Below are 27,438 nucleotides of genomic sequence, written 5' to 3'. Positions count from 1 at the left end.
GGTGGGAATTAGCGAAAAACTATTTAGAAATAAGAAGGAAATGTTTTCGATGATTTATCACCACAGGAATAAGGCTTGGAAGCCTCGAGCCGGTAAAAAAAGAGCTTCCTTTTGATTTATTGAACCGCATGACATGAAACCAAACAAAAAACACGGAAAGACACGAGGTGGTGCTCGTAAATTGATGTTCAAATTGATGTGTCGTAATCTTCTTTTTCTGTTCGGGAATTCAGTTATCGTAATGAAATGGGTTACGTTTTTTTGCAGGGCGGCTGACCCGTGGGGCAGAGGGTGTCGGTGGCTAAGCTGAGGGCGGTTCTGGAAACTTGAGACGAGTGTTTGGCAAACGGGGAGAGAGCGTAGGGCGCACCAAAGGTTGTATGTGAGGTCGTCCCCGCCGCATTGCGTGACCAATCAACGGTGGTGTTATGGGCCACTCTCTTTGCGTCAACAGCCCCGGAAATGAGGAGGAAGACGGTCGGTTTCGTCGGTTTGCTTTTTTGGAAAAGCTTGTACTTTCGTATTTCACTTTCGTCCACGTCTGGACACCCCGGACCCTTTCGCTCGGCGAGAGGTGAATTACTTTTTCTCGGGGGGAGAGGAGTACACACCTCGTCGTAGCAATCGATACGTGAGTAACGGCTTCGCCTTCCGCCGGCACTGCGGCGAAACCAATCCGGCGTATGGGAACCGACGAGAGGGTGTTGGGTGGGTGCACGCCTAGTGTGGGGAGACCCGTCGGTAGCTCGTTGGCTCGTCGAAATGGCGGTCGAGTTGCGGATGGAATTGTAATTGCATCCATCATTTGCCCCAGTCAGGTGCTCTAGCCCGGCGTCGTGCAGACCTGGATGGGCGGGTGATATGTACCTGCGAAGAGTGCTCGTTGCAGGCTAATGAAAATGCATCACTTCTCTCGCTTCGTGGCCGTGAAGGTTTTGCCAGCAGGAGGAGGGTTACGATGATGTTCAATTTAAGTTCAAGGCTCTGACTTTCCCACCGCCGCCGGCCGGGTTGAAGCGGAAGCTTACCGAGCGTTGGTTGTACCACAAGTACCGCTGCTGCTACGGGTGATAATTACTGTCTGAACACTAAATAGACGTCGACGAAGATGATTACACAATTGCCAAGAGTTCACAGGAGGAAGTGGACGTAGAGAACGCGTGGCTTTTGTTTGCGTTTGCTCAGCAAGAGACAGTTTTTGAACTGTTGATACCGACGGGTAGTGTCTTTGCTATGTAATTCTTCAAATATAATGATATTCTATAATAGCCTCGATAATGCATCAACATAAAGCAAATCAACAAGGGATATCCCCAATTGAGACGTGTGAAATATTATATACAGGGTGTTCCATCACGATCCAACTATTTAAATGTTGAATAACTCAGCTATTTGTAAGTCGAGTTTGAAAAATTAGCCAGATTCTGAAACTTCAGTCTATGCCATGACTAAAAGTCATGGATCAATTTACGGTAAAACAGCGGACTTAAGTTGTAGCGTTCTACATTGAAAATAATCGTTGAACTGTGAAAACTGTGCGTGCTTATTAATGCCGAATTTCTTCTGACTTCTGTCTGTGGGGCTATTTGAAGAGTAAGGTTTAAGCCAGCCAACCGAAGACCATAGAAGAACTTAAAGCTAACATCACAGCGGAAATTGCTGCTATTACGTTGTCTATCACCGAAATGTTCTCAAATACAACGAAAAATGTCCAAAAAAGGCCGCTTTTTGTGTGTCTAATGGAGGCGGGCTTTTTTCGATATTGTATTCTAGGTGAATCTTGTTCATTTATCGAAATCGACCCACAATTCATCATTCACCCACGGAGTTATTCATCATTTAAATAGTTGGATCATGATGGAACACCCTGTAAAAGTAAACAAAATGGAATGTAAACTCTAAAGAACCCGACACTGACGTTTGGCTAATGCTTGGCAGTAAAATATGTTGTAAGTTGTTCAATTTCAACACATTTTGCACGTTAGGTGGCTTTTGTCACGAAACAGCAAATAGGTTGATATCATCAAGTATAATGTGCCGCTGCATCATAGTGCGATGCTCAGCCGAGCATGCACATCGCATGAACCTAAAGGAGGCAAGGGAACGAAAATTATACTCGCGGCCATGGTTGAACGAAATTCCTATGAGTCATCGTCTTGTCATCTCTATTGTGCCCTCTAGCTAGCCCCGAGATGTGTATCGGGGTCGGGAAAACGTGCAAACAGAGTCATTGTTAATAGGCGGCGTCGCCGATGGGTCTCAAGTTTAATTTAAATCACATTCTCAACACAAAAGAGTAAATCCGTTTTTCTTCGAGGAACGTTTCATCTGTATCACTCACCCAATTCATCGATTTTCTTAAACCAATCGGAAGTGTGGCAATTTTGCAACGTAGAAAAGAATGACTTGTGCTGCTTAGATTGTCAGCCTACGATGCACCGATTCGTCGATTTCCTTGCGAACGATCCAAGGTGCCATCGGTGCCTGAGTGCGAAACTTCAAGTCAATAATAAACTCTTTTTCTGTCCACTACAAGGTCGTGAGTCTCGAACCCTTATATCACGCAAAAAGACAACATTCCATTCAACCGTTTCTCTCAGGCGTTTCGCATCATGTCTTACTCGTTTGTTAAATCCGCGTTGGGGTTGCATAAGATGACATGGCACCCCGCAGGTGGGGAACAAGTTGTTTGGTTACCTCAACCCATTGATGGGCCACTGAGCGAATCTCACAGAGACGACAACGTAAACATCGGTTTTTGGTTATCACCTTGAGTGATGCCATCGTTTGCGTGCGCCCTACAAAACAGGCGTCGGAAGTACCACGTTTGTTGTTTACAGTTTGGAGGTGTCTTCCTCCAGAGAGGGAAGTTTCGTTACGTCCGATAAAAACTAAAACCGTTCCCTTTCTCACTGTCTCTCAAATCCTCATACGCGACTCTCTTTTTTTCCTTTGCAGATACAAGCAGCAACAGTTGATCAAAAGCAAGAGCCAATCGGAACTAGCCACCTTCATTCCGGCGTCGGCAATCATCTACCACAACAACGCGCTCAATAGCGGCGTTGCTGCGAACCCAGCAGCGGCCCCGTCCAGCAACAGTGCTGCGAGAAGTAATGACTTCACTGCTGGCAGAAGCAGCAGCAACGTCGTTTCCTCTGTAGCGGCTGCCGACCTGGCCAGAGCACGGGCCGCGAACCGCGGGACACTTCAGGAGCCTAACAACAACAACAACCGCAGCGGCAGCTTCGCAGGGCAGGAGGAGTTTGGTGGATTCCCCGCGTTCAGTGCCCTGCGGCGGTGTTTGACGGAGGAAATGCGACCCGACCAGGACTCGATGGTGAAGAGCGTGTCCATCGCGGACCGGCTGGCCGCCCTCAAGAAGAGCGGCGAGGATGATTGGCGCAAGCGCGTATCCAAGAAGGACGTCCCCGACGACGTGCGGCGGGAAAATCTTGTCAATGTAAGTATTCTCTAGGAACTTTTCGCCGCACCCATCAGCGCTCAGCGCGGTGCATACTTTTAGGCGTTTTATGTTGGGTTTCGGTTACACGCCAAACGACGGTGGAATTTTGATTGGCCAAACATTGAAAGCCTTAACCTTGAAAGCAGGCAACCGGCCACCCTTCCTCCAACCAGCCGGGTGTCGATTTCCGAGCCGCCCGACCCGTTTCGGTCCGAGCTTCTTCACTTATTGCTTTATACCTGTCCGTCCATTCGTTCAATCGGCTCACTTTATGCTGCCGGGAGAGATCCGTTGCGCGTTCGATGCGGATTATTTTTAACGCCCATAACGTATCGGATAGGAGCGTTCTGAAAACGAAACCAAATACCGGTCGCAACTAAGAGCCCGGACTAAGTATTGATAATTGCGTTTGGGGTGCGTTTCCCGTTTTTCTTCGTTTCCGATGCTCATTACATTCCACGTTCAGTTTTTAATAGCTCTACGATTGGGGAGTGAAACAGCTCCTCGTCCCTAATAAGGTGTTTGAATTAATTCTTGCCGTTTTTTTCGACATTTGTGACCTAACTACAACAACAACACGTATGACTACTTCAATGAAAGTATTGTCCGTCATTAGGTCGTTTTGACAGGTTTTGCAATGTGGGGTCGAGCGTTGTCATTTTGAAAAATCAGCTTATAATGTCTTTTATTCAGTTCTTGTCGTTTTATAGCCAAAGCTTTACTTCAAACGCATTAATTGTTGTCAATGGAATTGTTCATCAATAGATTCATTAGGTTTTAAAAGCTCACACTACACCACACCTTTCATATCCCACCATATGTAAGGCATAACCTTTGCGCAGTGAATATTTCGCTTTGATAGCGATGGACCTGGTTCACCAGGCCTTTTTGCGTTTAGGATTATCGCAATAACTCTCCTTTTCATCACCCGTGACGATTCGGTACAAAACCTCCTTTCTTTTTTTCTTTCCTTGTGGAACTTATAAGACAGTTTTCTAATCATTCCCACGGCACTCAGGCGATGGGAAACTGTCGTGTGGTCAACTTCTAACATTTCTGCAAGTTCTTTATGCATCTGAAATGCATTGCATACCAATTCTTCATCATCAACCTTTTTTGACTCCCTTCCCAACCTTCAAGGTGACTTTCAGGAACAAAGTTCGACATTTTCAGATGCTTATAGAAGTACTTATTTATACAAAAAACCCATACTGCGTTAGATGCGTAATGACAGTAGCTATCAAAAACGTATTTCATAAAAAAAATTATGATATTTAGTGAGTAGTGCCATCTATTGTAAAACGGCAAGAATTAATTCAAACACCTAAAAGCATATCCATCCGTTCGTGTACTTGCGACGCGGTCTTGGGACGTTGTTGCGTCGTCGCATTGGGTGTGTCTCTACAGATGGAATCAATTGACTGCATTGAGGCACACATTCTACCCGCTGAATCCCAGTGGTTCTCTCGGTTCACAACCGTGTTTCATCTGCTCTACGATACTAATTCTTCGAGATTCCTTTTCTGAGTACAACCTTCCGGTTTCCCGGCTATCACCTGCCCCCGATGACAAGCTGAGGAACTAATAATGTGTACAGTGATTGCTGCACCTGACACGCGGGGCAGGTTTGTGTCTGGGTGGGGCCATCGCCACTCGAACGAACACCCCACCGCGCCGAGCCAACAAAGTTCCGATAAGATAAAGCGCCCGTCGTCCAAATCGCACACAGGGTCCGTGGTGGAGCCCGACCACATCCCCAAGGCGCATGTATTGTCCGCGCGCGTCCATCATCAATCAACCGCGGGGTTTCTTTGGGTGGTACGGCGCAAACGATTACCACCGCCGCCGCCGCCAGGCCAGTGTCGGTACGGTACACAACCATCGGCACCGAGCCGATCATCATCATCATCATCACTTGTTGCCATTCGATTTGTCCGCGCGCTCATATCAACAATCCTTCTGTTGATGTGTGGTGTTCCGCGGCAGCATCAGCATATCGGAGGGCTGTGGCCGGTCGGGTGGCGCACACTAACACCGTTGAGACTCCCGGGCCGTGGCGCTTGAATTTGACGCTCGCGCTAGTCGTCGTCGCATCAGCTTTAGTTGCGCGGCGCATCACCACAGTGAGTGAGAGAGAAACGCTCAGCAGTATAAAAATCCTCCAAGAATCGCGCGTGTTAGAGACGCGGGGCGGTGGCAGCGAACGGCAGCGCGCCACCCAACAACAAACTGGTTCAGTTGTATCCTGTTCGCGATCGGACGCTGACGGGCGCGCGTGTGTTCCGCGCGACGACGCCGATGGGCTTCTCGGAAGATAGTGGTGCAAAGCAACGGGAAGCGATCAGACGCAGATTCGGGCAAAATAACAACGACGGCGCACTGTTCATCCGGAAAGGCAGAAGGCGGCCGGTGCAGCAAACATCATGAATCACCCGATGGTGTCTTCGGTGGCGGACGAACCCTTGCGGGTTTCCCTTGTGGACGTGATGCTGCAGATCGGCACCGCACTCGCCACGTTAGTCATCCCGTTGCTGATCGCGGTGCAGTTCGGGGTGCAGTTCTTCGTAGCCACCCGCCGGGAGGCTAGGCGGCTCCTGGAGCGGCACGCCGAAGCGCTCAACCGAGACCGGCAGCGATTGATCGAAGAGATCAAGATCGATTTGCTCCAAACGCTCGGCAGCAAAGAGCGAGTGGCGGTGGCGGGGACTGTCCGGGAACCTGCAGACGGTGCCGATCCAGTGAAGGAGGAACGAATCGTACGTAGCGACACACCAACATCAACAGCAGCGGCACCAGCTGCAGCAGCTGGCTTGTGCAAGAAGCAGTTGCACGTAACGAAGGGAGTGGCTGCCCTCCCGCCGGACAACAATTGGCCGTCGGCGAGGCGGCTCGATCGGAAAGAGTGCAGCAACATTGTGAATGAAATCATCTACCAAATGCAAACGGGTTCACGGAGCGCCACGAATCTAGCCGAAGCCGAAGCCGGAGTAGATCGCGAAGGGCGAAACGCGGAAGACTCGGCCATTCTGCGCGATGTGCACAAGCGGAGCGTGGTGGCGCGCATGAAGACACTGTTCGAGCGGCAACACCACCAACCACCGGTCGGTCGGGAGAAACGGTCGGTCCAAACGACGCCCGTCCAGTTCGGCAGGGTGCTCCGTAGCAGCGCTGGCCCGCCTCGCTTTTGCAGTAGCTTGGAAAATCTGCGCTCACCGGCAGGAGGATCACCGATCACCGCTCGGTCCGAACCGCTAGCTGCTGGCGGAGGTCCTGCGGCCTTTTGGTTGCGCCGTCGCATACGCTCCCAGCAGAGCCTTTCCGAGTCGGTGGAGGACATTCTGGAGTCGCCGCCGTCGTCGGACGGTGCTCAGCGGAAACGATACTCGCAGCACTCGCCGGTCAGCGATCTGCTGCCGCCGGATGATGGCAGGAGTACAACACAGTACAACCGTGTGGCGCGGGGACTAAAAACACTGTCCACCTTCTCGCTGTCGGAACTGCTGCAGGATGACGACGAGGAGAAGGGCGCTAGTGATGGGTCTGCTGCTGCGAGTGAAACTGACGACGAGGACAGCAGTGTCGTCATACGTCCGAAGCACCACCAACTGGCTCCCCCGACAACCCCGAGGAAGCTTCCTCTGCGGCGCGATGGGCGCGAGGTCGTCGATAACATCGAGCAAATACTGATCGCGGAGAATCTGTCCAAAGATTACTGGAAGTATTCGATATCGAACCTGCTGGACTTTCTCGAGGACGACGATGGCGGCGTTGTGTGCCTGCAGGAGTTTAGCTAAGCGGCCGCCCGTGTTTATCGGCTTATCTGCGTGCGGAGGTGTTATCGATCGGTGGTGGGGCGACCGTGTGTGCTGATATGGCCAGAGAGTGCAGCAAACCGAACCGGACCTATTCCTTAATGGCTGTGATTGTGGTTTTATGTGTTTTTTCAAATGTCATCAGCGGATGACGTCGTTAGCTGTAGGTGCTGTGGAAAGTGGCAATTAAAAGTCAGTAAACTAATATTAGTTAAATACAGCAAGTTAGAAGTTATCAAATGTACCGCTGCAGTTTGAGCGCAGGTAAATGTTGCCGATTGAGTGACGCATCTCATCCACGGTGTTTCAGCTTTCTTTCTTCCGTGAACGTGCGGCCTTCGAATGGCACGATTAATGTCTTTATGAGGCGCCAACAGGCGAGGGCGACGACGGCGGCGCCCGAGAGACGGTCTTTGTGTCTCCGTTTGGGTGCTTCACAACGCCAGCAAGTCACTCCCCAGCGTATTTGCTTGCATTTTTTCTGATATCGGACTGACCAGAGGTGGCAGTAAACTAGCCACGCGTGCACCTCGTTTCGAATCATTCATTCTAAGGCCTAATGGCCACTTAGAATCGGGAAAAATTGATAGTTATAGTTGAATTTGATAGCTATATCTTTAGTAAACATTCGACTTTCAGTGCTGAAAGTTTCATCTTGGTACGCGGAGTTTATAGAAAGTTATGCTTAATGGAACTCGAAAGAAGCAAATTTTTTGCACAATCACGTCGAGAACCCTTCTGCTTTAAAAATCGTCTGCTCGTGTTTCTGTCTGCTTTAACGTTTCCGGCAACCCAATACCGTAGACCGAAAGACTCAGAGTAGGTGTCGTAGTGGAACATACGACCGGCAGCTGAACTGGAAGGTTTCGAGATCAATTAAGGCAAATTCTGAATCCCAGAAATACTGTCCACAGGATCTGTTTACGAATAGACTACTGTTCTTTCCTTGCATGTAAGCATCCAAACAGGACACTTAAGCAAAACCTAGTCGCTAAACAACGCGCTAGAAAGTTATACGAGAAGGTTCTGACGAGGTAAAAAGGATGCTTGCTTATGGACGATGAAACATACATGAAAATGGATTTTGGACCGCTTCCTGGACCAAAGTTTTATCTCGCCACGGCACGGGAAAATATCCTCTCCTGAAATTTGCACGGAAACTAATAATCTGGCAAGGAATTTGCACCTGTAGACGGAAAGCCAAGGTTTTCACCAGAAACTCGACGATGAACTCAACGCTGTACAAGGAAGAGTGCCTTAAAAAGCGAGTTCTATCATTTATTAAGTAACACAAAGGTCCGATTAAGTTTTGGCCTGATTTGGAAAGCTGCCACTACAGCAGGGAAGGTAGTTCAGAGAAACCGTGACAATAGGGTGGATTTAATCGCAAAGGATATGTAGAAATTTTGATATTTCTTTATTTTTATTTTTGTGATCGGGAGATATATTTTCGAGCGTCCGGATTCGTTGAGTGTCACGCATAAACTAACTTGAGTAATCTCCAATTGTGCGGAGAAAACTAGTCAATGAATACTTGACGATTTTTTGTAAACACTGCTCGACGATGCTACTCGAGTGCTTGAATTCGTATACGCGGACTTTTCGAAAAGATATTGCCTCGACGAGGTCGCTACAGATATCAACCCACCAAATTGCGCCCTGAACTCGGTGGCACAATTGAAAATTATTGGGCAATAATCAAATGGAAGTTGAAGAAGGCTGGAAAGCTGATGCAGGAGGCTGCAGAGATGGCGAGAAATTGGAACAAATTAGTCGCTGAGGTGGACCAGAAGATTGTTTTGAAATTCTTCTCTAAAAGTACAATAAAATACCTTTATTTTGACACCTTGACACATTTTTCCTAAGTCAAACCAACGCCGAGCTAATAGAGTTAATTCAATTGTTCCCGATTCTAAGTGGGTCAGGTTTTACTACATCACATCGTTACCGTTTTCAGCATTTTGCCGCTTTCCGTAAAAATAGGTTTATTAACAGGTTTCCCTTCCTTTTTTCCCTATCCGCAGAATGCACTTCTCGTTGCCAAGTCCCTCGAGAGCCCGGTGAAGAACAACTCACCTCGACCGTTCAGTCGGCCGACCGATCTAGAAGGGGGAAACATTTCCGACCGCTTGGGACAGATCAAGACATCGTCGGAGAACTGGAAAACCCGCGTCGGTAAGTGGCGGAAAAGAGTGTCCGCGAGACGATGATCGTCATATAACGTCATTTCGTTTCACTTTTAGAACTATCCGATGCAACGAACTTCACCGTTGCTGGCCGCATGGTCCCCAGCAAATCGCCCAAGTTACCGTTTATCAAGTCGGACACGAAGCAGTCGCCCCCGATGCACGTGTTCCGCAGCGTCAACCCACCGCAGCTCGGGCTCGCCAAGAGCCCCTCGATGATGGTCTCCTCCGTGGTGACCTCCTCCACCGTGTACGGCCAGCAGCAGCACCAGCAACATTCACCGAACCTTTCTAGTCCCGCTCCTGCTGCCGCTACTGTGCCCCAACAGCAGCGTGTTGTCGAGAGTCTTATGAAACGCAGCATTAGCGTGCCCGGGAGCGTCTCCGTAGGGACGGCCGGCGACCTACACTCATCCACCTTCGGTTCGAAGGTGTCCATTCCGAAGCTGGACGATGAAAGTTTCGGCAAGTTCTTCGGGAAGGTGGCAACTCACAGCAGCAGCACCAGCAGCGGCAGTGCGGTCAGTTCCTCGAGCTTCAAAACGTCATCGATTTCCTCGCTACTCAAGGCGTCAAGTAGCGGCGGGGACCCGGGCCAAGTGGTGACGCTCAGTGATCTCGACACGCTCAAGACGAGCGGCGCAAAGCTGACGCAGAAGAAGGTCGTGCAGGGACCGCGCGGTCGGCGAGCGATGTCCCGTAACCCACTGAAAACGTTGGCCGCCCGAGACGACCTGCAGACGGAGTACACCGAAATCAAGACAGGTATCGCCGACAAGGAGTTGCGAAGACTCAAACTAGAAGCAAGTAAGTGTCCCGATCGTCGATCGATCGATCGATCGTGTGATTGTGGGTGTGTGTCTGTGTGTGTGATAACAGCAACTGCCTCTCCCGCACGCGTGTTTGTAGTTGTTTGTAGCTCTCGATGCCGTCGCCCAGAACACGAACAGTCACGGACAGTGGAGAAGGTTGGCTGACACTAGCGCTCACCTGATCACACTAACACCCGCTCTCAGGACCGTAACGCCCTTACTGACCAAACGCATCCTTCTTCCTTTCTGCCTCTCTCTTTCTTTTTCTGCCCACCGTGTAATCGCTCTTTTTGCAGTCGCCAAAACTAGTAATCTGGCCGTCGAAGCGCTAGCCGGCTTGGCGTCCGTTGAAGATTTCAAATCGGTCAGTCTCAAGTCGAGCACGCTGCCCCTGAACCAATCGTTTGTCCCCTACAAACCGCTCATGCTGCTGCAGGTGAAGGGCCGCCGGCACGCCCAAACCCGGCTCGTCGAGCCCGTGGCCCGCTCGGTGAACCGCGGCGACTGCTTCATCGTCGTGACGGCCGACCGGCTGCTGGCGTTTCTCGGACAGTACGCGAACGTGATCGAGCGGTCACGGTGCAAGGAAATCTGCGAGCAGATTGTCCGCGACAAAGATCTCGGCTGCACGGCCGCCAGCGTCACGTTTCTCAACGATGGTGGCCCCGGCCCCGGTGGCGCTTCGGAGCGTCACTGGCATGAGTTCTGGCAGCTGCTCGGCCGCGACCGGGAGGAACCCGAAACGGCGGCGCCGGTGTGCGATTCGGGACACGCCGACGAGGACGAGCTGTTCGAGGCGTGCTTGATCGAGTCCAACATGGTGTACGAGTTCGCGGACGATTCGCTGGTGCCGGTGGCCGAACTCTGGGGCACGATACCTCGCATCGGGACGTTGGATGCCCACAAGGTGCTCGTTTTCGACTTTGGCTCCGAGCTGTACGTCTGGAGCGGCAAAAATGCTCCCTCGGAGCGCAAAAGGGCCGCGCTGCGGTTGGCGCAGGAACTGTACGCGGCCAGCTACAGTTACGACGAGTGTCAGCTGAATCCGCTCAACTTTGCCGAACTGGCCGGTGATCGACCACGGGACGCCGGTGTCCGTCCCGCGAAGACGGGCAATGGGCGGCCCGAGTGGGCACTGATCGGCCGGGTGACCCAGCACATGGAGACGGTGCTGTTCCGGGAAAAGTTTCTCGATTGGCCCGACATTACGGTGCAGTTTCGTGACGAGTTTCCGCTCGTCGGACAGGGAGGCGGCGACGGTGGCTCGATCGGGATGGAAATCAAGGCCCTCGATGGTGGACAAATGTATGGTCGTGTCAACGAGCCGTACGCCGAGCCAAACCTGGTGCTGGAGCACTCGAACCTGGGGCGAGGCAACTTCTATTACGATCCCGATTCGATGCGCCACTTTGACGTGCTGACGCACTCCGTTACGCAGTGGGAGATCGACGAGTACGAGCACAAACCGGTGGCGGGCGGCTCGCTTGGCCACTTCTACTCCGACGCCAGCTACACCGTGCGCTGGATGTATCAGATCAGCGTGACGGTGCGCGAGCTGAGCGGGAAGGTGTCGAACCGCAGCACGGTCGTGGGCCGCGATCGGTGCGCGTACTTCACCTGGCACGGCAAGAACGCACCGGCCAACGAGAAGGGAGCGGCCGCCCTGCTGACCGTCGAGCTGGACAAGGAGAAGGGTTCGCAGGTGCGTGTGGCCCAGGGCCAGGAGGCGCCCGCTTTCGTGCGTCTCTTCAAAGTGATGTTCGTTCACCGGAGCCGACGCGGTTCCGAGCCAAAGTGCGGCTGGCGGATGTACATGCTGTCCGGGAACGAGCCGGAGGAGTGCGTTTGCACCGAGGTCGAGTGCAGTATGCGCCAGTTGCGCTCCCGTGCCGCCGTGCTACTCGTACACGGAGCCCGCGGACGGGTGCTACTCTGGGAGGGCTGTAAGGCGTTGCCACACGCACGGGAGCTGGCAGCGAACACCCTGAAGCTGGTGCTGGAAGCGAAATCCCCGGAGCTGTTCGACGGCGCTACGGTCAGCAACCTGTCTTCGGTGGTGCTAGAGGAGGGCCGCGAAACGGAGGAGTTTTTCGGTGCAGTCGGTGGTCAAAATCGCCATCACTACCACAGTCTGCTGGGATCGTGCCAAAGCTACGACTACACACCGCGCGCCTTCCACCTGACGAGCATCAACAACGGGAACTTCGAGGCGACGGAGCTTCAGGGTGCGCTGCGCTCACGGGACCGCCCGACGGCCTATCCGTTCCGGCAGGATGATCTCTACCTGGCGCGCCAGCCAACGATCTTTCTGATCGACAACGGGCACGTCCTGTGGCTGTGGCAGGGTTGGTGGCCGCACGAGGACGGCTCCGGCAGTGACAGTGGCGGCAGCGGCGAAACCAATCACAGTAGCTTCGACAGCAATCGTTCCGGTGAAAACCGTTGGCAGATGGAACGGCGCGTTGCCATGGAAACGGCCGTCTCTTACTGGAAAGCGAAACAGCAGCAGGAGCGAAACGGAAGCGAAGCTTTGAATGGTCACCAAAGTGTGCCATGCAATGGAAATGGCACGGCATCGTCCGCCGCCACTGCCCTGCGCGATGAAAACGGAAACGATGAAGGTATCGATGAAGTGGACGCCCAACCGTACGGCAAACCGGCGGCGGTCAGCAGTGCGGCGGACACGACGGTGAATGGGTTCGTCGTGTGGGCTGGGTTGGAACCGCTTGAATTCATTGCCATGTTCCCGGAGTGGATTCAACAGGATGACGTTGCCGAAATTAGTGTACAGGTAAGTTATGCTTCCTCCCCACCCGAAACGGGCAGACACAGGACGTAGGTGGACGATGGTTTTCCACTCGATCGCTCCTCGCACCCCGGATAGCAAGAGGGGGTAGTTTTGGTTTGCGGCGGTTTAATAATGTGTAAACCACGATTTTTTTATTCAAAATCACAATAATTATAAGCATCTGTAAGAATCCGGGCGAGGGATCAGTGTGTGTCCTACTCGTCCCAACTCGACCACCGTGTGGTACGGTAAGCAGCCATTGATGTGCTTGACTTTACTGTTGTTTTCCATGGTTTTTGAGACCCCCCCTAATCGTTCCTCAGTGGAAACGTCTTCGTACGTTCTAACTGCTTTTCATCGCGTCGTTTGCCTCGGAAATGGATGGATGCTTCTGCGCTGCGCTGCACCTATTCTAACACCTAGACCCCCTGTGGTACTAACGGTCGACGGCGTCCCTAAATTGGCAGTCCGGTTTCAGTCACGGTTTAAAGTTCAAAAAACAAAACAGGCGTCGCAATATGGCGTCGCGATATGGCGTCGCGATATGGCGTCGCGATATGGCGTCAGCAAAACACCTCTCATGGATGACTCGATCGATAGTTAGTGCTTTAATGGGATTCAAAGGGCAATTGTTTGCCCTTTTTCAATGTTTCTAATCTTCTTGTCATAGCTTGATAATCAGATTGTTAGTGTCGCGTCAGAAGAGTGTCACGACAGGCATTGTTCGTCTCAGTTGGACCAACATTTTATTCCCCACTGTGCATGTCTCTCGTTTCAGGATGGTCGTAAATCGACACCGCAACCGATCTACGACAGTCTTTCGCTGCTGTCACGCAAAGAGTACCCGGTGGCCGTTCTGCTGGAGCGCCCGCTGCCCGAAGGGGTCGATCCAACCAAACTCGAACTGTACCTTCACGAGCACGACTATCCGGAGGCGCTCGGAATGCCAAAGGCGGAGTACGATCAGCTGCCAGCCTGGAAGCAGACGAAGCTGAAGAAGGAGCGCGGTTTGTTTTAACGAGATATCGGAGCCGCAACCGAGAGAAGCTAAATTGTCAGGAGGGAGGGCGGAACTTTCAGATTTCAGCCAGATAGAGGATCAAGTGTTCTCCTGTGTGTGTGTGTGTCTCTATGTGTGTGGCCTGTAGTAAGATTCGTCTCTCTCACCCGCCGCCAGGGGGCGCGCGCACTATATTCGTGTTCAGTTTCTGTGCTATTATTTTATGGCGGGGTGTTTTATGGAAATTACTTATCATTCGTCCGAGTGTGTTTTGTCACGGGTTGGTCAGCTTAACTGTTGTCCCCCCGCACCCCTGTGTCGTGTTGTGCGTGAAGAATGTTTTATCTTCGAGAGATTACATGGCGATAACTTTTTACGTTTTGTTACATTTTTTTTAATTTTTGTTTACTCAATGCATGCTGTCTTTCCAAGTTTTTAATATAAGCACATTTTTGTTTTAGTGTTTGATTATGTTTTCTTCTGTTCTCCCATGAACGCAAGCGCTCAGCGAACGTAACGTTCACTCATCGTTTCTTGCCAATCGTTATAACGTGCACCTCTTCTCTGTTGCGCTCTCGGGTCCCAGGTTTTTGTTTTGCCTACAGCTGGAATAATTCAATAAAAAATAGAGAGACCCTTCACATTTTCAGTTTTCGTATAGTAATCGACCGCCGCCGCGAACAATTGCTAGTCTTTAGACACGGTTCCCCGCAGTTATGCACACAGCATCCACATAACGGTGTCTGTAACGTTGTTTTTTTTAATTATCATTCTCATTATTCATATTATTTGCCTGTGTGGTGTAGTTTTTTTTTGTTCGTTACCTATGACATACTCTTTTATTTATTACTTCCGTCACAGTTGCCGCGTCACCGTTAGTGTCCTAGTGATGATGATAGAGTGTAGCAGACGCGAAAGGCTTTCCCCCGTTCAGGATGGTACAGGTTTCGAAATTGTGTGAGAAAACTACCAGCAGAAGGAGCACTGTGTTTAAGGCATAGTGAAAGCAGAAACAATAGAGGTCACTAGCGATCTGTGAACACGGATACTTTGTACTTATCTCGAAAACATAGACCACATACGGGGCGGCATCAGAGCGAGCAAGAGACAAGTAGGCTTGTGGATTATTGTGAACATATGTTTTAAGTAATAAAAAACGAAGATTTCGAAACGACGACACGACGAGGAACGGTGCTCAAGACCAGGATTGGTATACATGTATGCGTAGCATGAAGCGTATGTGTGTGTGTGTGTGTGTATACACGTGTATGATATTTTTACTTTATACAAATCAAGCAAACAAGTTTTCCTTAGACGCGGGATCAAGGCCGGTCTCTCGGGGCAACGTACTCATTGCCTAAACCTTAAACGACGAAGCACACGGAAAGTGTGGAAAGTTCTCTACCAGTAGCCCTCCAAAGTGACATGGAGCTCCATATTTTATTATTTTAAACATTTCAGTTTACATCACCAAGATTCGAAGCTGGGTTTTTTTGTAGTCACAGCTGCAGGCAACCAGACGCCACAAGGCTTCCGGAAGGCGAAAGATTGAATTCAATAAAGAACCTGAAAAAAGTAGAATTGTGTGCAATATAACATGTGTGATCGGCAGACGGAGGAACAGGAGGGAAAAACACGCAGCAGAGATAGCGCCCAGACTTTCTTGTCACCTTTGAGTTTTCTCGTTTTGTTCATTGTGTGGACCTTGCTGCCGCCCAGCCACATATCTTCTCTGCTTTCTTTGTATAAAATATTTACATTGATATTTGACTTATTTAGTAGCATAGAGTAGCCGATAACGAGAGTAACGTGACACGAACGATAATGTGACGAAAAAGGGGGGTAACACGGGAAAGAAGTTAACCCGGGGGCCCGGAAACTAAATGAACCCAAATAAAAACCGTGAAAATCTGTCGACACGTCTGTGTTGTTTTATTTGACCAATTGTCCTTTTGTGTTACCAGAAAGAATACAACGAAGCAATGTTTGTCCCAATACAGCAGCCAGCAGCCAGTGACTCGCGGACACAGTTCTCGGTCATTCATTTTTCCTGTTTCTATCGCCAACCAAATGCTTCCTTCTGGAACTGAAATCGCTCAGATGTAGGAACCAAGCGGGTCGGCATGGCAGTCCCCCGGAGCTGCCTGAGCTGACTTCCCATACCTTCAATTAGGATATACTTAGATCAACTACGTCTTCAAACTTTATGACCGGAACAGGAATGATTCAAAGAGAAAATAGTAATTATCGTTTGTCTACATCGGCACTAGATTGGAAAAGCGAAAAAAATATTTCTGGTGTCCTCTTCTTTGCCACGTCTGTCAGTGATTCTTCACGTCTTCCGGCAAATACAACCGCTGAGTGGTCTCGGCCAGTTCTCCTTAGTTCCGTTTTTACCTCTCACATTTCAACCAATTACTTCAAAAAATTCTCATTACGAAAATAACTGCTCACGCATTAAATTCTCAGCAGCTAACTTAATTCGCTGTACACAGTTCAAAATTGACTCCTATCTTGCCATCCTTGAAAAACCATTTCAGTTTGTCGAGCTACAAGAGATGTTTCACTATATATTCGCAAAGATGTTGAAAATACCCTCGTCGATGTGTAGTTCTTCACAGTCGGCTAACTCAAAGACGTTCACATTGCTCAAGCCAGCCGAAGTGGTGCTGCAGGAAGCTTCCAACGAATTGTTGTTGGTTTGGTTGTCAGGCTCAAGCACCATGCGCGTCCTTTGTGCGATGTAGCCCTTGTTCCTTGGAGTGTGGTCCGGGGTTATCGAACGGTGGAAGACTTCGTGTTTAGGTGTATTATTCGGAAACAGATAGAAGAGATCATCGATGTCATCGATACGATCGGACAATGAACGAATATGCAAATCTTTTGCGTTGAATGGTTGAAGGTGAAGAACCTGCGATCGGTCTTCGTAGAGCTTGTGGACCCACGCGATACTAATACTGCCGAGTTCACTGTCGGAAAATCGCAACAGGAATGTGCCAGGATCATGGTTCTCTAGGTAGTTCTTAGCTTGTGCTTTGGAGATGAACCCAATGATGTTACCATCGTACCACGAACGGTTGAAATGTATGCGCGTTAGCTTCATGGCTGCATAAAACCATTCCCAGAACGTGAAAGTACGATCTGGAATTTTGTCCTTACAAAATTGTTTCCTCGTGATAGTGAGATCGTTCGGTGCCGGAGTTGCGACGCTGGTGTTGAATGCTTTCTCGCAGAGGTAGTGCAAGTTTTCCGGGGTCAGCGAACGACCAGTGGAGTCACGGAACATCCTGTTCAAAACTGGTGCCAGTTTGGACCAGAGTATGGTGTCAGGTGTATCTAACGAGGATCGATTGGTAAAAGCGAAGGCGTTGTCCCAAATGATGGTGGACCATGATTCGAGTTCTTGATTGCGGTGCACAATTACGACGATCGGCTCAAAACTAGTCCAAACTGAAATTAGATAATCTCCGCAAACGTTGAAAGTAGATTGGAAAACCAAAGAAAATTTTTCTGCCAAGACACCAGCATTGATGAACAATTTGCTTCGTCGGATTGTTTTCAGTAATAGTTTTGGGAATGTTACCGAAAACTTCTTCGTTGCTTCGTTATACTGGAATTGTTCAATGTTTCTCACAAGTTCACCACATGATTGCTCTGGTGGTTGATCGCTTTGCAGCGCTCGCTGAAGTTGCGTGCCAGAAATGATCGATACTTTCACCAGCGGATTAACTGTTCTGATGTCGAGTACGTTGCCTACTAGTAAGCAGGCACTAGCGGCAAAACTGGTTCTGGTGGCTATCACCTGAGGTGGTTGTTTCTCAATTATAAACGTTTGAGTGATTAACGTTTTGAGTAAGCCTTTTACATCATTCAGCGCTTGGGACAGCATTTCTGATACATTATACACCATGCGTCGGTTCGCCACGTTCATAAGGGCAAGTTCAATTTGGTTTTTAGTGGTCAACATGATCTCTGCTAAGGACTCGCACCAACCTTGTATGACGCGGAGATCGCACTCTGTGTTGGGACATGCATTTGGGTGCAAGAGCTTATTAGTTTTCCATTGAACGAGGTACTCATTCAACACTTTGGCTTGCACATCTCCCGTGGATTTGATCATATTGCGGAAGCCATCCACTAGAGCCAATTCCATGCGCGTACAGGATTGCGTTTGCTCGTTGGTTACATGTTGGATTTCAACTACGTTGAAATAACCATGTATTGCCGGAATAGCGAGCTCCTGCGGATTCGTATGAACATACTGCAACGCATGTTTGTCCGATGGTAGTAAGCCAAGTTTTTTCATGAAGTTACTGTTGTCATTCTCGATTTGGCGTGCCATGTCCTCCAGCTCTTTGATCGCAGCGCACACTTTGTGGAGCTCAGGATTTCCGACGCACAGGCGACATCCGGCCGGCAAGGCGGCATATTCTTGTTCACGCTCTAGGCAGCAGATTATATTGAAGAACAGCTTGGATGGATTCACCGAACGCAGCACACGAAAGTTGAAGGCTGCCTCATTCAATCTGGTTTTCGCTGTGATGTTGCCCGGCAGATCGAATGCCGTTTTTTCCACCTCGTTGATCAGCTTAGTGACGAAATCTTCGCATACACCTGGCTGATCGATGGGCACAGGACGAATCAGCAGATGTTCTTCGATCCAATCCGCCAAGTAATGGCGTACTTCGATTGGAAAGTCATCCGTGTACATGGAACGAACTTCCTCGAGAATACGGCTGGGAAGCTGATTTATACGGGCCCAAAGAGACATTTTTGCTCACTCAAGCACACTCGGGGTTAATATTTCAACCTAAATCTCGTGCAATCACGGAAATCACGAAAATATTCTCCAGTACAAGTTAGAACGTGTCCACTAACTTGGCGTCGTAACGGATAATGGAGAAAACGAGGACGAGCTTTTGTTCTGCCGCTCGGTCCTGTTCCTTTGTTTGGCATCTCACTTCCTCTCGTTTTTGCTTTCTCTCTTTATCTTTTTGCGCATTATGTTTTGGGGATGACATTTTCAGGTTGGCTTTCGATCGCGATTTCCAATTGCTGGCCGCCCTGCCCTGTAGCGATCCGACTGTTAAGTTTGAGCAAACATTTTTAAATTTATAAACACGGCACTCTGCATTTCCGAAACCATACCGAGAACGATCCCAGTTGGTTGTGTGGCTGAATTATTTGCTTTCCTTTCTTGCCGTTTAGCCGCCCAGTCAGCAACATAAATCCGCCCAAATGTATGCAATTCGACGAGCAGACTACGGTATTTCAAACTCTCGTTGCACTCGTTTCTAACGTTTCCAAACAATGGCAATAGCGTGAACTTAAAACTCCATATTTCGCCTCTTCATCTCTTCGGCGAAGAATTTTGGTGTGAAGAATCCATTGTTCTAAGCCCTGCAAGTAGATTCTATGTGATGAAAACGGTATCAAGTAGTGGGATGATTTGGTTAGGAAATGTGTCGTCTGAAGTCATTGATGCATGCATGTGATCCGTAATTTGCTACATCATAACGAAAGTTACATTTGATCTATTTCTGAACTAAATGCCAGGTATAATTCAATTAGTAGTTTAATTAAGGTTGGTCTTAGAAAATGAAACAATCGTTATCATTATTCCTGTATTATTATTTAAATGAACAGTGCCGTTGTTGAGAACGCGACGATTTCTAACCTAGCGTCATAAGCAATAAAGATAAGCTACGAATTATAAGAACGTTAGGCCAAGCCATAGAACGCGATCGACCGAGGGGTCTTAAGAATCATAAACAAACAAAGCAGAAATCATAGCATGGGTGCAGACATCTTAAAATATCTAGGGACCGCGTGGTCCAGCTTGCATCTTAAAATACATTGCAGGCAAGAGATAACAATAAACATTACGATAGATAAGCGTAGGAAAGCAATGGCCACAGCATAGGACCAGATCAATAACCCGAAAATGACCCAAAAAGGAGACCACCACCGATAAGCGATGCATCGAAAGAAAGAGACAAGATATAATTTTAACAAAAAGTACTATATAAGCGTGGAAATTTGAAGAATAAATCAGATATCATTAGGCTACGGAACGCTCTGGTCTTAAGTCTTTTACTCTTGGACCGTTTGATCCCGCTGTGAGATCCCTCCGGATGTTGACTGCTTACAATCGTTTGCACCACTCCGTCGGAACTCTAATAGTCGGAAACCAATCTTCTCTCGAGGCCTCCACTGTCAGGTAGTAGTACCCATCTACCCTGTCCGTCCCAGGCCAAAAGAGTCGATTAACAAACGGTTTAAGGCGTTGGCAAAAGATCAGAACTGGTAAGTGAACGCGAGATCACTGGACCACGCTCCTTCGCGCGTTAGGTCCGCTCCGTAACAGCCGTATTATGCACCAACTTAAAGTTTTGCACTAAAGTTGACTGTTGTGTTTTCGCTTAGAAACCGATCACTCGGTGCAGCGAGGCGGATGATCTACGGGCGAGGCGAGCCACAAAAACAATCTTTCTTTACATTCAAAAGTTTGCAAATGATGAATATGGAACGAATGAATTACCATCGATGATCGACTGATGATCGATACAAATCTGCGTAACAAAATACAAACACGAGGTAAATTTGTAAATAATTCCTCATGTTCATGTGATTTATAATGCATTCACAATATTAGTCTGTGTACTAATAAAATTGCTCTCTTGATCTGCGTATGAACCGGCCCTGACGAAGGATACTAAACCGTCTCTTCTCAAACTCCTTCTAAGCACATCCGAACTGTAATGGGGTTTGAGCGGAACCTTATGAGTGGATGGTTAATATGGCTAAGTTTAGAAGGATGTGGGTGACTAGGCATCGTGGTGGCCTACCGGTCGGTCGTAAGAGGAGAATGAACCTTCAATATAACCGTTACGATGGCCTTCCAGTGTCACAGAGGCCAACCACTCCACCTAGTAAAACCCTTTAACGATACCAGCACTTTTACAGAATAGACATGGTAGTGGGATATGAAATGTGTGGTGTGTACTGTGAGCTTTTGAAACCTAAGAAAATTATTGTTGGACTACGCCATCGACAACATTCAATGCGTTTGAAGCAAGCTTTGGTCAAGAAAAGGAGAATGCGGTAAAAGCTACGATAAACTTATTTTTCAACATAACAACTCTTGAATACACATCGCAAAACCAGTTAAAACCTATCTTGAAAATGTCGATTGGGAATTGTCGAACCCACCGTATATTGCGCCTGCGGACTACTGCTTGTTCCATTGCATGAGAAACGAATTGGCATATCTAGAGTTAAAAGTTAGCACTAACAACTGAGAAGATTCGTGTTATGGTGCTAGCAGCCAACAGGCCTTTTTTCAGTCTGAGGAAACTATTTCACTCTTATCTCTTTGTTTATTATTCAATTAATTGATTAAATTAATTACGTTATGATGTATCAAATTACGGACCATATGCATCAATGACTTCAGACGACACATTTCCTAACCAAATCATCCCACTACTTGATACCGTTTTCATCACTTAGAATCTACTTGCAGGGCTTAGAACAATGGATTCTTCACACCAAAATTCTTCGCCGAAGAGATGAAGAGGCGAAATATGGAGTTTGAAGTTCACCGTAGAACGTTAGAAACGAGTGCAACGACAGTTTGAAATACCGTAGTCTGCTCGTCGAATAGCATACATCTAGGCGGATTTATGTTGCTGACTGGGCGGCTAAACGACAAGAAAGGAAAGCAAATAATTCAGCCACACAGCCAACTGTGATCGTTCTCGGAAATATGCAGAGTGCTGTGTTTATAAATTTAAAAATGTTTGCCCAAACTTAACAGTCGGATCGCTACAGGGCAGGGCGGCCAGCAATTGGAAAGCGCGATCGAAAGCCAATCTGAAAATGTCATCCCCAAAACATAATGCGCAAAAAGATAAAGAGAGAAAGCAAAACCGAGAGGAAGTGAGATGCCAAACAAAGGAACAGGACCGAGCGGCAGAACAAAAGCTCGTCCTCGTTTTCTCCATTATCCGTTACGACGCCAAGTTAGTGGACACGTTCTAACTTGTACGGAGAATATTTTCGTGATTTCCGTGATTGCACGTGATTTAGGTTGAAATATTAACCCCGAGTGTGCTTGAGTGAGCAAAAATGTCTCTTTGGGCCCGTATAAATCAGCTTCCCAGCCGTATTCTCGAGGAAGTTCGTTCCATGTACACGGATGACTTTCCAATCGAAGTACGCCATTACTTGGCGGATTGGATCGAAGAACATCTGCTGATTCGTCCTGTGCCCATCGATCAGCCCGGTGTATGCGAAGATTTCGTCACTAAGCTGATCAACGAGGTGGAAAAAACGGCATTCGATCTGCCGGGCAACATCACAGCGAAAACCAGATTGAATGAGGCAGCCTTCAACTTTCGTGTGCTGCGTTCGGTGAATCCATCCAAGCTGTTCTTCAATATAATCTGCTGCCTAGAGCGTGAACAAGAATATGCCGCCTTGCCGGCCGGATGTCGCCTGTGCGTCGGAAATCCTGAGCTCCACAAAGTGTGCGCTGCGATCAAAGAGCTGGAGGACATGGCACGCCAAATCGAGAATGACAACAGTAACTTCATGAAAAAACTTGGCTTACTACCATCGGACAAACATGCGTTGCAGTATGTTCATACGAATCCGCAGGAGCTCGCTATTCCGGCAATACATGGTTATTTCAACGTAGTTGAAATCCAACATGTAACCAACGAGCAAACGCAATCCTGTACGCGCATGGAATTGGCTCTAGTGGATGGCTTCCGCAATATGATCAAATCCACGGGAGATGTGCAAGCCAAAGTGTTGAATGAGTACCTCGTTCAATGGAAAACTAATAAGCTCTTGCACCCAAATGCATGTCCCAACACAGAGTGCGATCTCCGCGTCATACAAGGTTGGTGCGAGTCCTTAGCAGAGATCATGTTGACCACTAAAAACCAAATTGAACTTGCCCTTATGAACGTGGCGAACCGACGCATGGTGTATAATGTATCAGAAATGCTGTCCCAAGCGCTGAATGATGTAAAAGGCTTACTCAAAACGTTAATCACTCAAACGTTTATAATTGAGAAACAACCACCTCAGGTGATAGCCACCAGAACCAGTTTTGCCGCTAGTGCCTGCTTACTAGTAGGCAACGTACTCAACATCAGAACAGTTAATCCGCTGGTGAAAGTATCGATCATTTCTGGCACGCAACTTCAGCGAGCGCTGCAAAGCGATCAACCACCAGAGCAATCATGTGGTGAACTTGTGAGAAACATTGAACAGTTCCAGTATAACGTAGCAACGAAGAAATTTTCGGTAACATTCCCAAAACTATCACTGAAAACAATCCAACGAAGCGAACTGTTCATCAAAGCAAAATGTGTTTTGACAGAAAAATTTTCTTTGGTTTTCCAATCTACTTTCAACGTTTCTGGAGATTATCTCATTTCAGTTTGGACTAGTTTTGAGCCCATCGTCGTAATTGTGACCAAAAATCAAGAACCCAAATCATGGTCCACCATCGTTTGGGACAACGCCTTGGCTTTCAGCGGTGAATCTACGTTCCATGCACCTGACACCATACTCTGGTCCAAATTGGCACCAGCTATGTACAGGATGTTCCGTGACTCCACTGGTCGTTCGCTAAACCCGGAAAACTTGCACTCTCTCTGCGAGAAAGCATTCAACACCAGCTTCCCCTTTCCGGCACCGAACGATCTCACTATCACGAGGACACAATTCTGTAAGGACAAACTTCCGGATCGTACTTTCACGTTCTGGGAATGGTTTTATGCAGCCATGAAGCTAACGCGCAGACATTTCAACCGCCCGTGGAACGATGGTAACATCATTCGGTTCATCTCCAAAGCACAAGCTGAGAGCCACCTAGTGAACCATTATCCTGGCACGTTCCTGTTGCGATTTACCGATTGTGAGCTCGGCAGTATTAGTATCGCGTGGGTCCATAAGCTCTACGAAGACCGGTCGGAGATTCTACACCTTCAACCATTAACCGCGAAAGATTTGGATATTCGTTCATTGTCCGATCGTATCGGTGACATCGATAATTTCTCCTATAAAGCACAAGCTGAGAGCCACCTAGTGAACCATTATCCTGGCACGTTCCTGTTGCGATTTACCGATTGTGAGCTCGGCAGTATTAGTATCGCGTGGGTCCATAAGCTCTACGAAGACCGGTCGGAGATTCTACACCTTCAACCATTAACCGCGAAAGATTTGGATATTCGTTCATTGTCCGATCGTATCGGTGACATCGATAATTTCTCCTATCTGTTTCCGAATAATACACCTAAACACGAAGTCTTCGACAGTTCTAAAGTTCCGGACCAGACTCCAAGGAACAAGAGCTACGTCGCGTCAAGGATCCGCGCAGTGCTTGACCTTGAGCAACAATCGGATGAGGAGCATTCCGAACACACCGACGCAGGACAGTAATTCGCTGGATGCTGGAAGTATGAACTTTAGCCGTGTGGCCGACTGTGAAGCAGCAAACAATAACGTGAATATTTTGAACTATGCGAATACGAACATATGCGAATATATGCGAAATGTAGCTTGAAAAACTGTGAAATGGATTTAAAGGATGACACGATCATAAAAAAGCAGGAACATACAAATACCGTGTCTGCATTTCAAAAATGTGTATAAAATTTAACTTCGTCGCTGAATATATTCAATGTTTGTAAAAAGTTAACCTTTTCCAGCAATGGATCCCACAACAATTTATTTGTTAGTTTAATAGGGTTCAATCATTGAACCCATTGGTTGTAAAGTTTAGCGGCCTACTATGACCGGGTTAGCTGACGTAAAAATCGGTCGAATTCGGACTATTATTACGTTGCCCTCCCGTATGCTCCCTGTCGTTGGTAGGTTTGCTGATGGTGCCGCCATAACTTTGGTCTTGAATTAGAAAACCCCAACAAATGGGGATGTCGCTGCTGGATGCTTATCCAGATCGTCAACGGAATTATCTAGTGAACAGTGCTATGTCGAACGTTGCGTAAACGGTCAGTAGCTCGATGTTGCTCTTATCACATTGAACTTTCGTACGGAGGAAGGCAATCGGATAGCATCTTATTTAGATATCTGTTCATTGGTTCACGATCCATCGATAGACCGACGGTGTCGTAGTCAAGCCGCTTAGATACCAGTCTTTGGCAGCCAAAGCGATGCGGGGAGGAGAGTGTGGGGAGCGATGTCGGTGGGCTAGCCAGTACCTTTCATTCAGCGAGCGGCCAGTTAATCACGGGCTAAACTGTTGTCCAGCTCAGGTTACAGAAGCCTTTTTTGGTGCATCGATAATCGTGTCAAAGTCTGCGTAAAGACGCGTTTCACAGTTGGCGAAGAACTCGATGTAACCGTCACACATCCAAAGCAGGTTTGAACCTATTAGGTGTAATATTTGAACAATTTCGACATAATTAAGCTATCCGTATATAAACTACTGAATGTCTGTGTAATAAAATGTTAAACTGATCACGGTTGCAATGTGTAAACTGTCCCGGCTATGTCGCCGACCATGTGATAAACGTTAAATTACTGGACACATCTTTACAGTTCGACGTAAATTCTTCGACTCCCTTTATTAATCGTTATAGGTTCTTATATAGGTAATTACAACTAGCAGTCCAGTCGTCGGAATTGCCTAACTAACGAGACCAGCTAGTAATAAAAATATTCTGACAGAATGTGTATTTAATTCATGCGTTCTTCTGGAGAGTAGGACGATTTTTAGGATCGACGAGGTAGGACGAGGTCGTTACCCTGTACATCGTGCTGGCCGTAAGGTTTTACGTGTAAAGAAAATGTGTTTGTTTAATATAAGGTCCCGAGTTTTACGAATCTGGTTTGGCTTGCACGATGACAGAGTGTCCCTTGGCATTGCTGGATAGAAGTAGTGGCTTGCGCAGGCGTTGGTCTCTGAACTCCAAGCTAACATTGTCAATATAACGCAACAAAAGCATATTACACAAGAACGAAGAGCTTTCGATTAGATTAGACTTCAAGATGCATCAAATTATAGCTGGGATATGTGAGAGCGAATCGATGCCTTCTGAATGGAATCTCGGCGTCATCTATACACAAAAAGGGACACGCGATTTCTGGCGGCATCAGTGTGGTTGGAAATTTTGAGTCACTTTGGCTACATGAAGGTAACGTGCCAATGTTTGCTCGGACGATCCATTTTGCAATTCCGACACGGACGGACGGGCCATGCTGGGTCGCTTTCAGACCACTTCACAAACCAACTACGACGATGTCGATGTGCGGGCGACGGTTGAGTCGATCGTCGAATTCGAACCGAAGCTGGATAGCTTTAGCTCGTACCTGATGGACATGAAGACGGCTCAATCACGTGTCTACCTACTATACGCAAGGTACGGCCGATACGGCCCTTGCCGATCGATCCGTGGTGGTTTTTCATTTCGTTTTTCCACTTGCAGCCCAAGAGGACGCGCACGTTATATTCCGCGACGCTGCCATCCACAACATGACCGACTATGGGCACATCTGGATCGTGACCGAGCAGGCGCTCAGTGCCAACAACACCCCGATCGGAATTATCGGACTGAAGCTGAACAATGCAGAAAACGAAACCGATCACATTAAGGTAATCAACCGGCGGAGGCCGGTCGGTGGCTTTCGGTTTTGCTAAATGGACCACATTTTGTCGTCGAAACAGGATGCTATCTACATTCTGGCATCCGCCATCAAGGAAATGACGGTGAACGAAACCATAACCGAAGCGCCGAAGGATTGCGATGATTCGGGTGCCATTTGGGAGTCGGGTTAGTAGTCGGACGGATCGCAGGAACACAGTTGGATGGGGGACACAGTATAGTAGCATCGTTTCTCTTTCTCTAGGTAAACGCTTGTTTGGGTATCTGAAGACGCGCAACATTGGGCAGACGGGCCAAGTAGCGTTCGACGACAACGGTGACCGTGTGTACGCCGAGTACGACGTGATCAATGTGCACGAGAACCATTCCTTCGTAAAGGTTGGCAGTTTCCATTACGATTCGGTGAGTAGAGCCTTCCGTCGATGGATCTCAGCTGTCGGCGCCGAACCTGACGCGCCGTAAGTTAAGCTTTCGCGCCAACCTGCACTCTTCTCACCGTCTTTCTGCACTTCCTTCCAAACAAATCGGCGAGGAGCTGGAGCGGATGTACCCACGGATCAACACTGGAATCGCGCGCCAGCTGAAGCGCTTGGGGAGTGGCGAGCTAAAAACGCCGGAAACGGCTCCGGTGCTGCTGAGCGCGATCGTCCTCGACTTCTTCAAGGTGGACATCACGTGGGACAAGGTAGTATGGAATATTACATGCAATGTTCAGTCGCTCCGGCTCTCCTAG

General features: G+C 48.4%; 5 protein-coding genes across 5 annotated transcripts; 4 read left to right on the top strand and 1 right to left on the bottom strand.

Annotated features, from left to right (window-relative positions):
- The first annotated feature begins 3,226 nt into the window (after nucleotides 1-3,226).
- LOC128268171 (supervillin) lies at nucleotides 3,227-15,968 on the top strand. The gene is made up of 6 exons (XM_053005196.1): nucleotides 3,227-3,460; nucleotides 9,300-9,450; nucleotides 9,519-10,268; nucleotides 10,570-12,775; nucleotides 12,944-13,064; nucleotides 13,840-15,968. The coding sequence occupies exons 1-6, from the start codon at nucleotides 3,314-3,316 to the stop codon at nucleotides 14,077-14,079; spliced, it is 3,615 nt and encodes a 1,204-aa protein (XP_052861156.1). The 5' UTR covers nucleotides 3,227-3,313; the 3' UTR covers nucleotides 14,080-15,968.
- Nucleotides 15,969-16,627: 659 nt separating this feature from the next.
- Nucleotides 16,628-18,832, bottom strand: LOC128278871 (signal transducer and transcription activator-like). Its single transcript, XM_053017597.1, has one exon. The coding sequence runs from the start codon at nucleotides 18,830-18,832 to the stop codon at nucleotides 16,628-16,630; it is 2,205 nt and encodes a 734-aa protein (XP_052873557.1).
- Nucleotides 18,833-22,191: 3,359 nt separating this feature from the next.
- Nucleotides 22,192-23,545, top strand: LOC128278868 (signal transducer and activator of transcription 5A-like). The gene is made up of 2 exons (XM_053017595.1): nucleotides 22,192-23,379; nucleotides 23,516-23,545. Exons 1-2 carry the CDS (start codon nucleotides 22,192-22,194, stop codon nucleotides 23,543-23,545), a joined length of 1,218 nt encoding a protein of 405 aa, XP_052873555.1.
- Nucleotides 23,546-23,679: 134 nt separating this feature from the next.
- LOC128278867 (signal transducer and transcription activator-like) lies at nucleotides 23,680-24,519 on the top strand. Its single transcript, XM_053017594.1, has 2 exons — nucleotides 23,680-24,123; nucleotides 24,337-24,519. The coding sequence occupies exons 1-2, from the start codon at nucleotides 23,680-23,682 to the stop codon at nucleotides 24,517-24,519; spliced, it is 627 nt and encodes a 208-aa protein (XP_052873554.1).
- A 1,758-nt stretch (nucleotides 24,520-26,277) lies between these two features.
- On the top strand, nucleotides 26,278-27,438 carry LOC128278866 (glutamate [NMDA] receptor subunit 1-like; the record flags this gene model as incomplete). Its single annotated transcript, XM_053017593.1, has 5 exons — nucleotides 26,278-26,467; nucleotides 26,535-26,695; nucleotides 26,768-26,873; nucleotides 26,950-27,107; nucleotides 27,169-27,438. Coding segments are annotated over 5 exons (885 nt in total), but the record flags the coding sequence as incomplete, so codon positions are not given.

This window comes from Anopheles cruzii, chromosome 2, assembly GCF_943734635.1.
Source record: "Anopheles cruzii chromosome 2, idAnoCruzAS_RS32_06, whole genome shotgun sequence".
NCBI lineage: Eukaryota > Metazoa > Arthropoda > Insecta > Diptera > Culicidae > Anopheles > Anopheles cruzii.
Note: the sequence above shows the minus strand (reverse complement) of the source record. Positions and strands in the feature narration are given on the sequence as shown.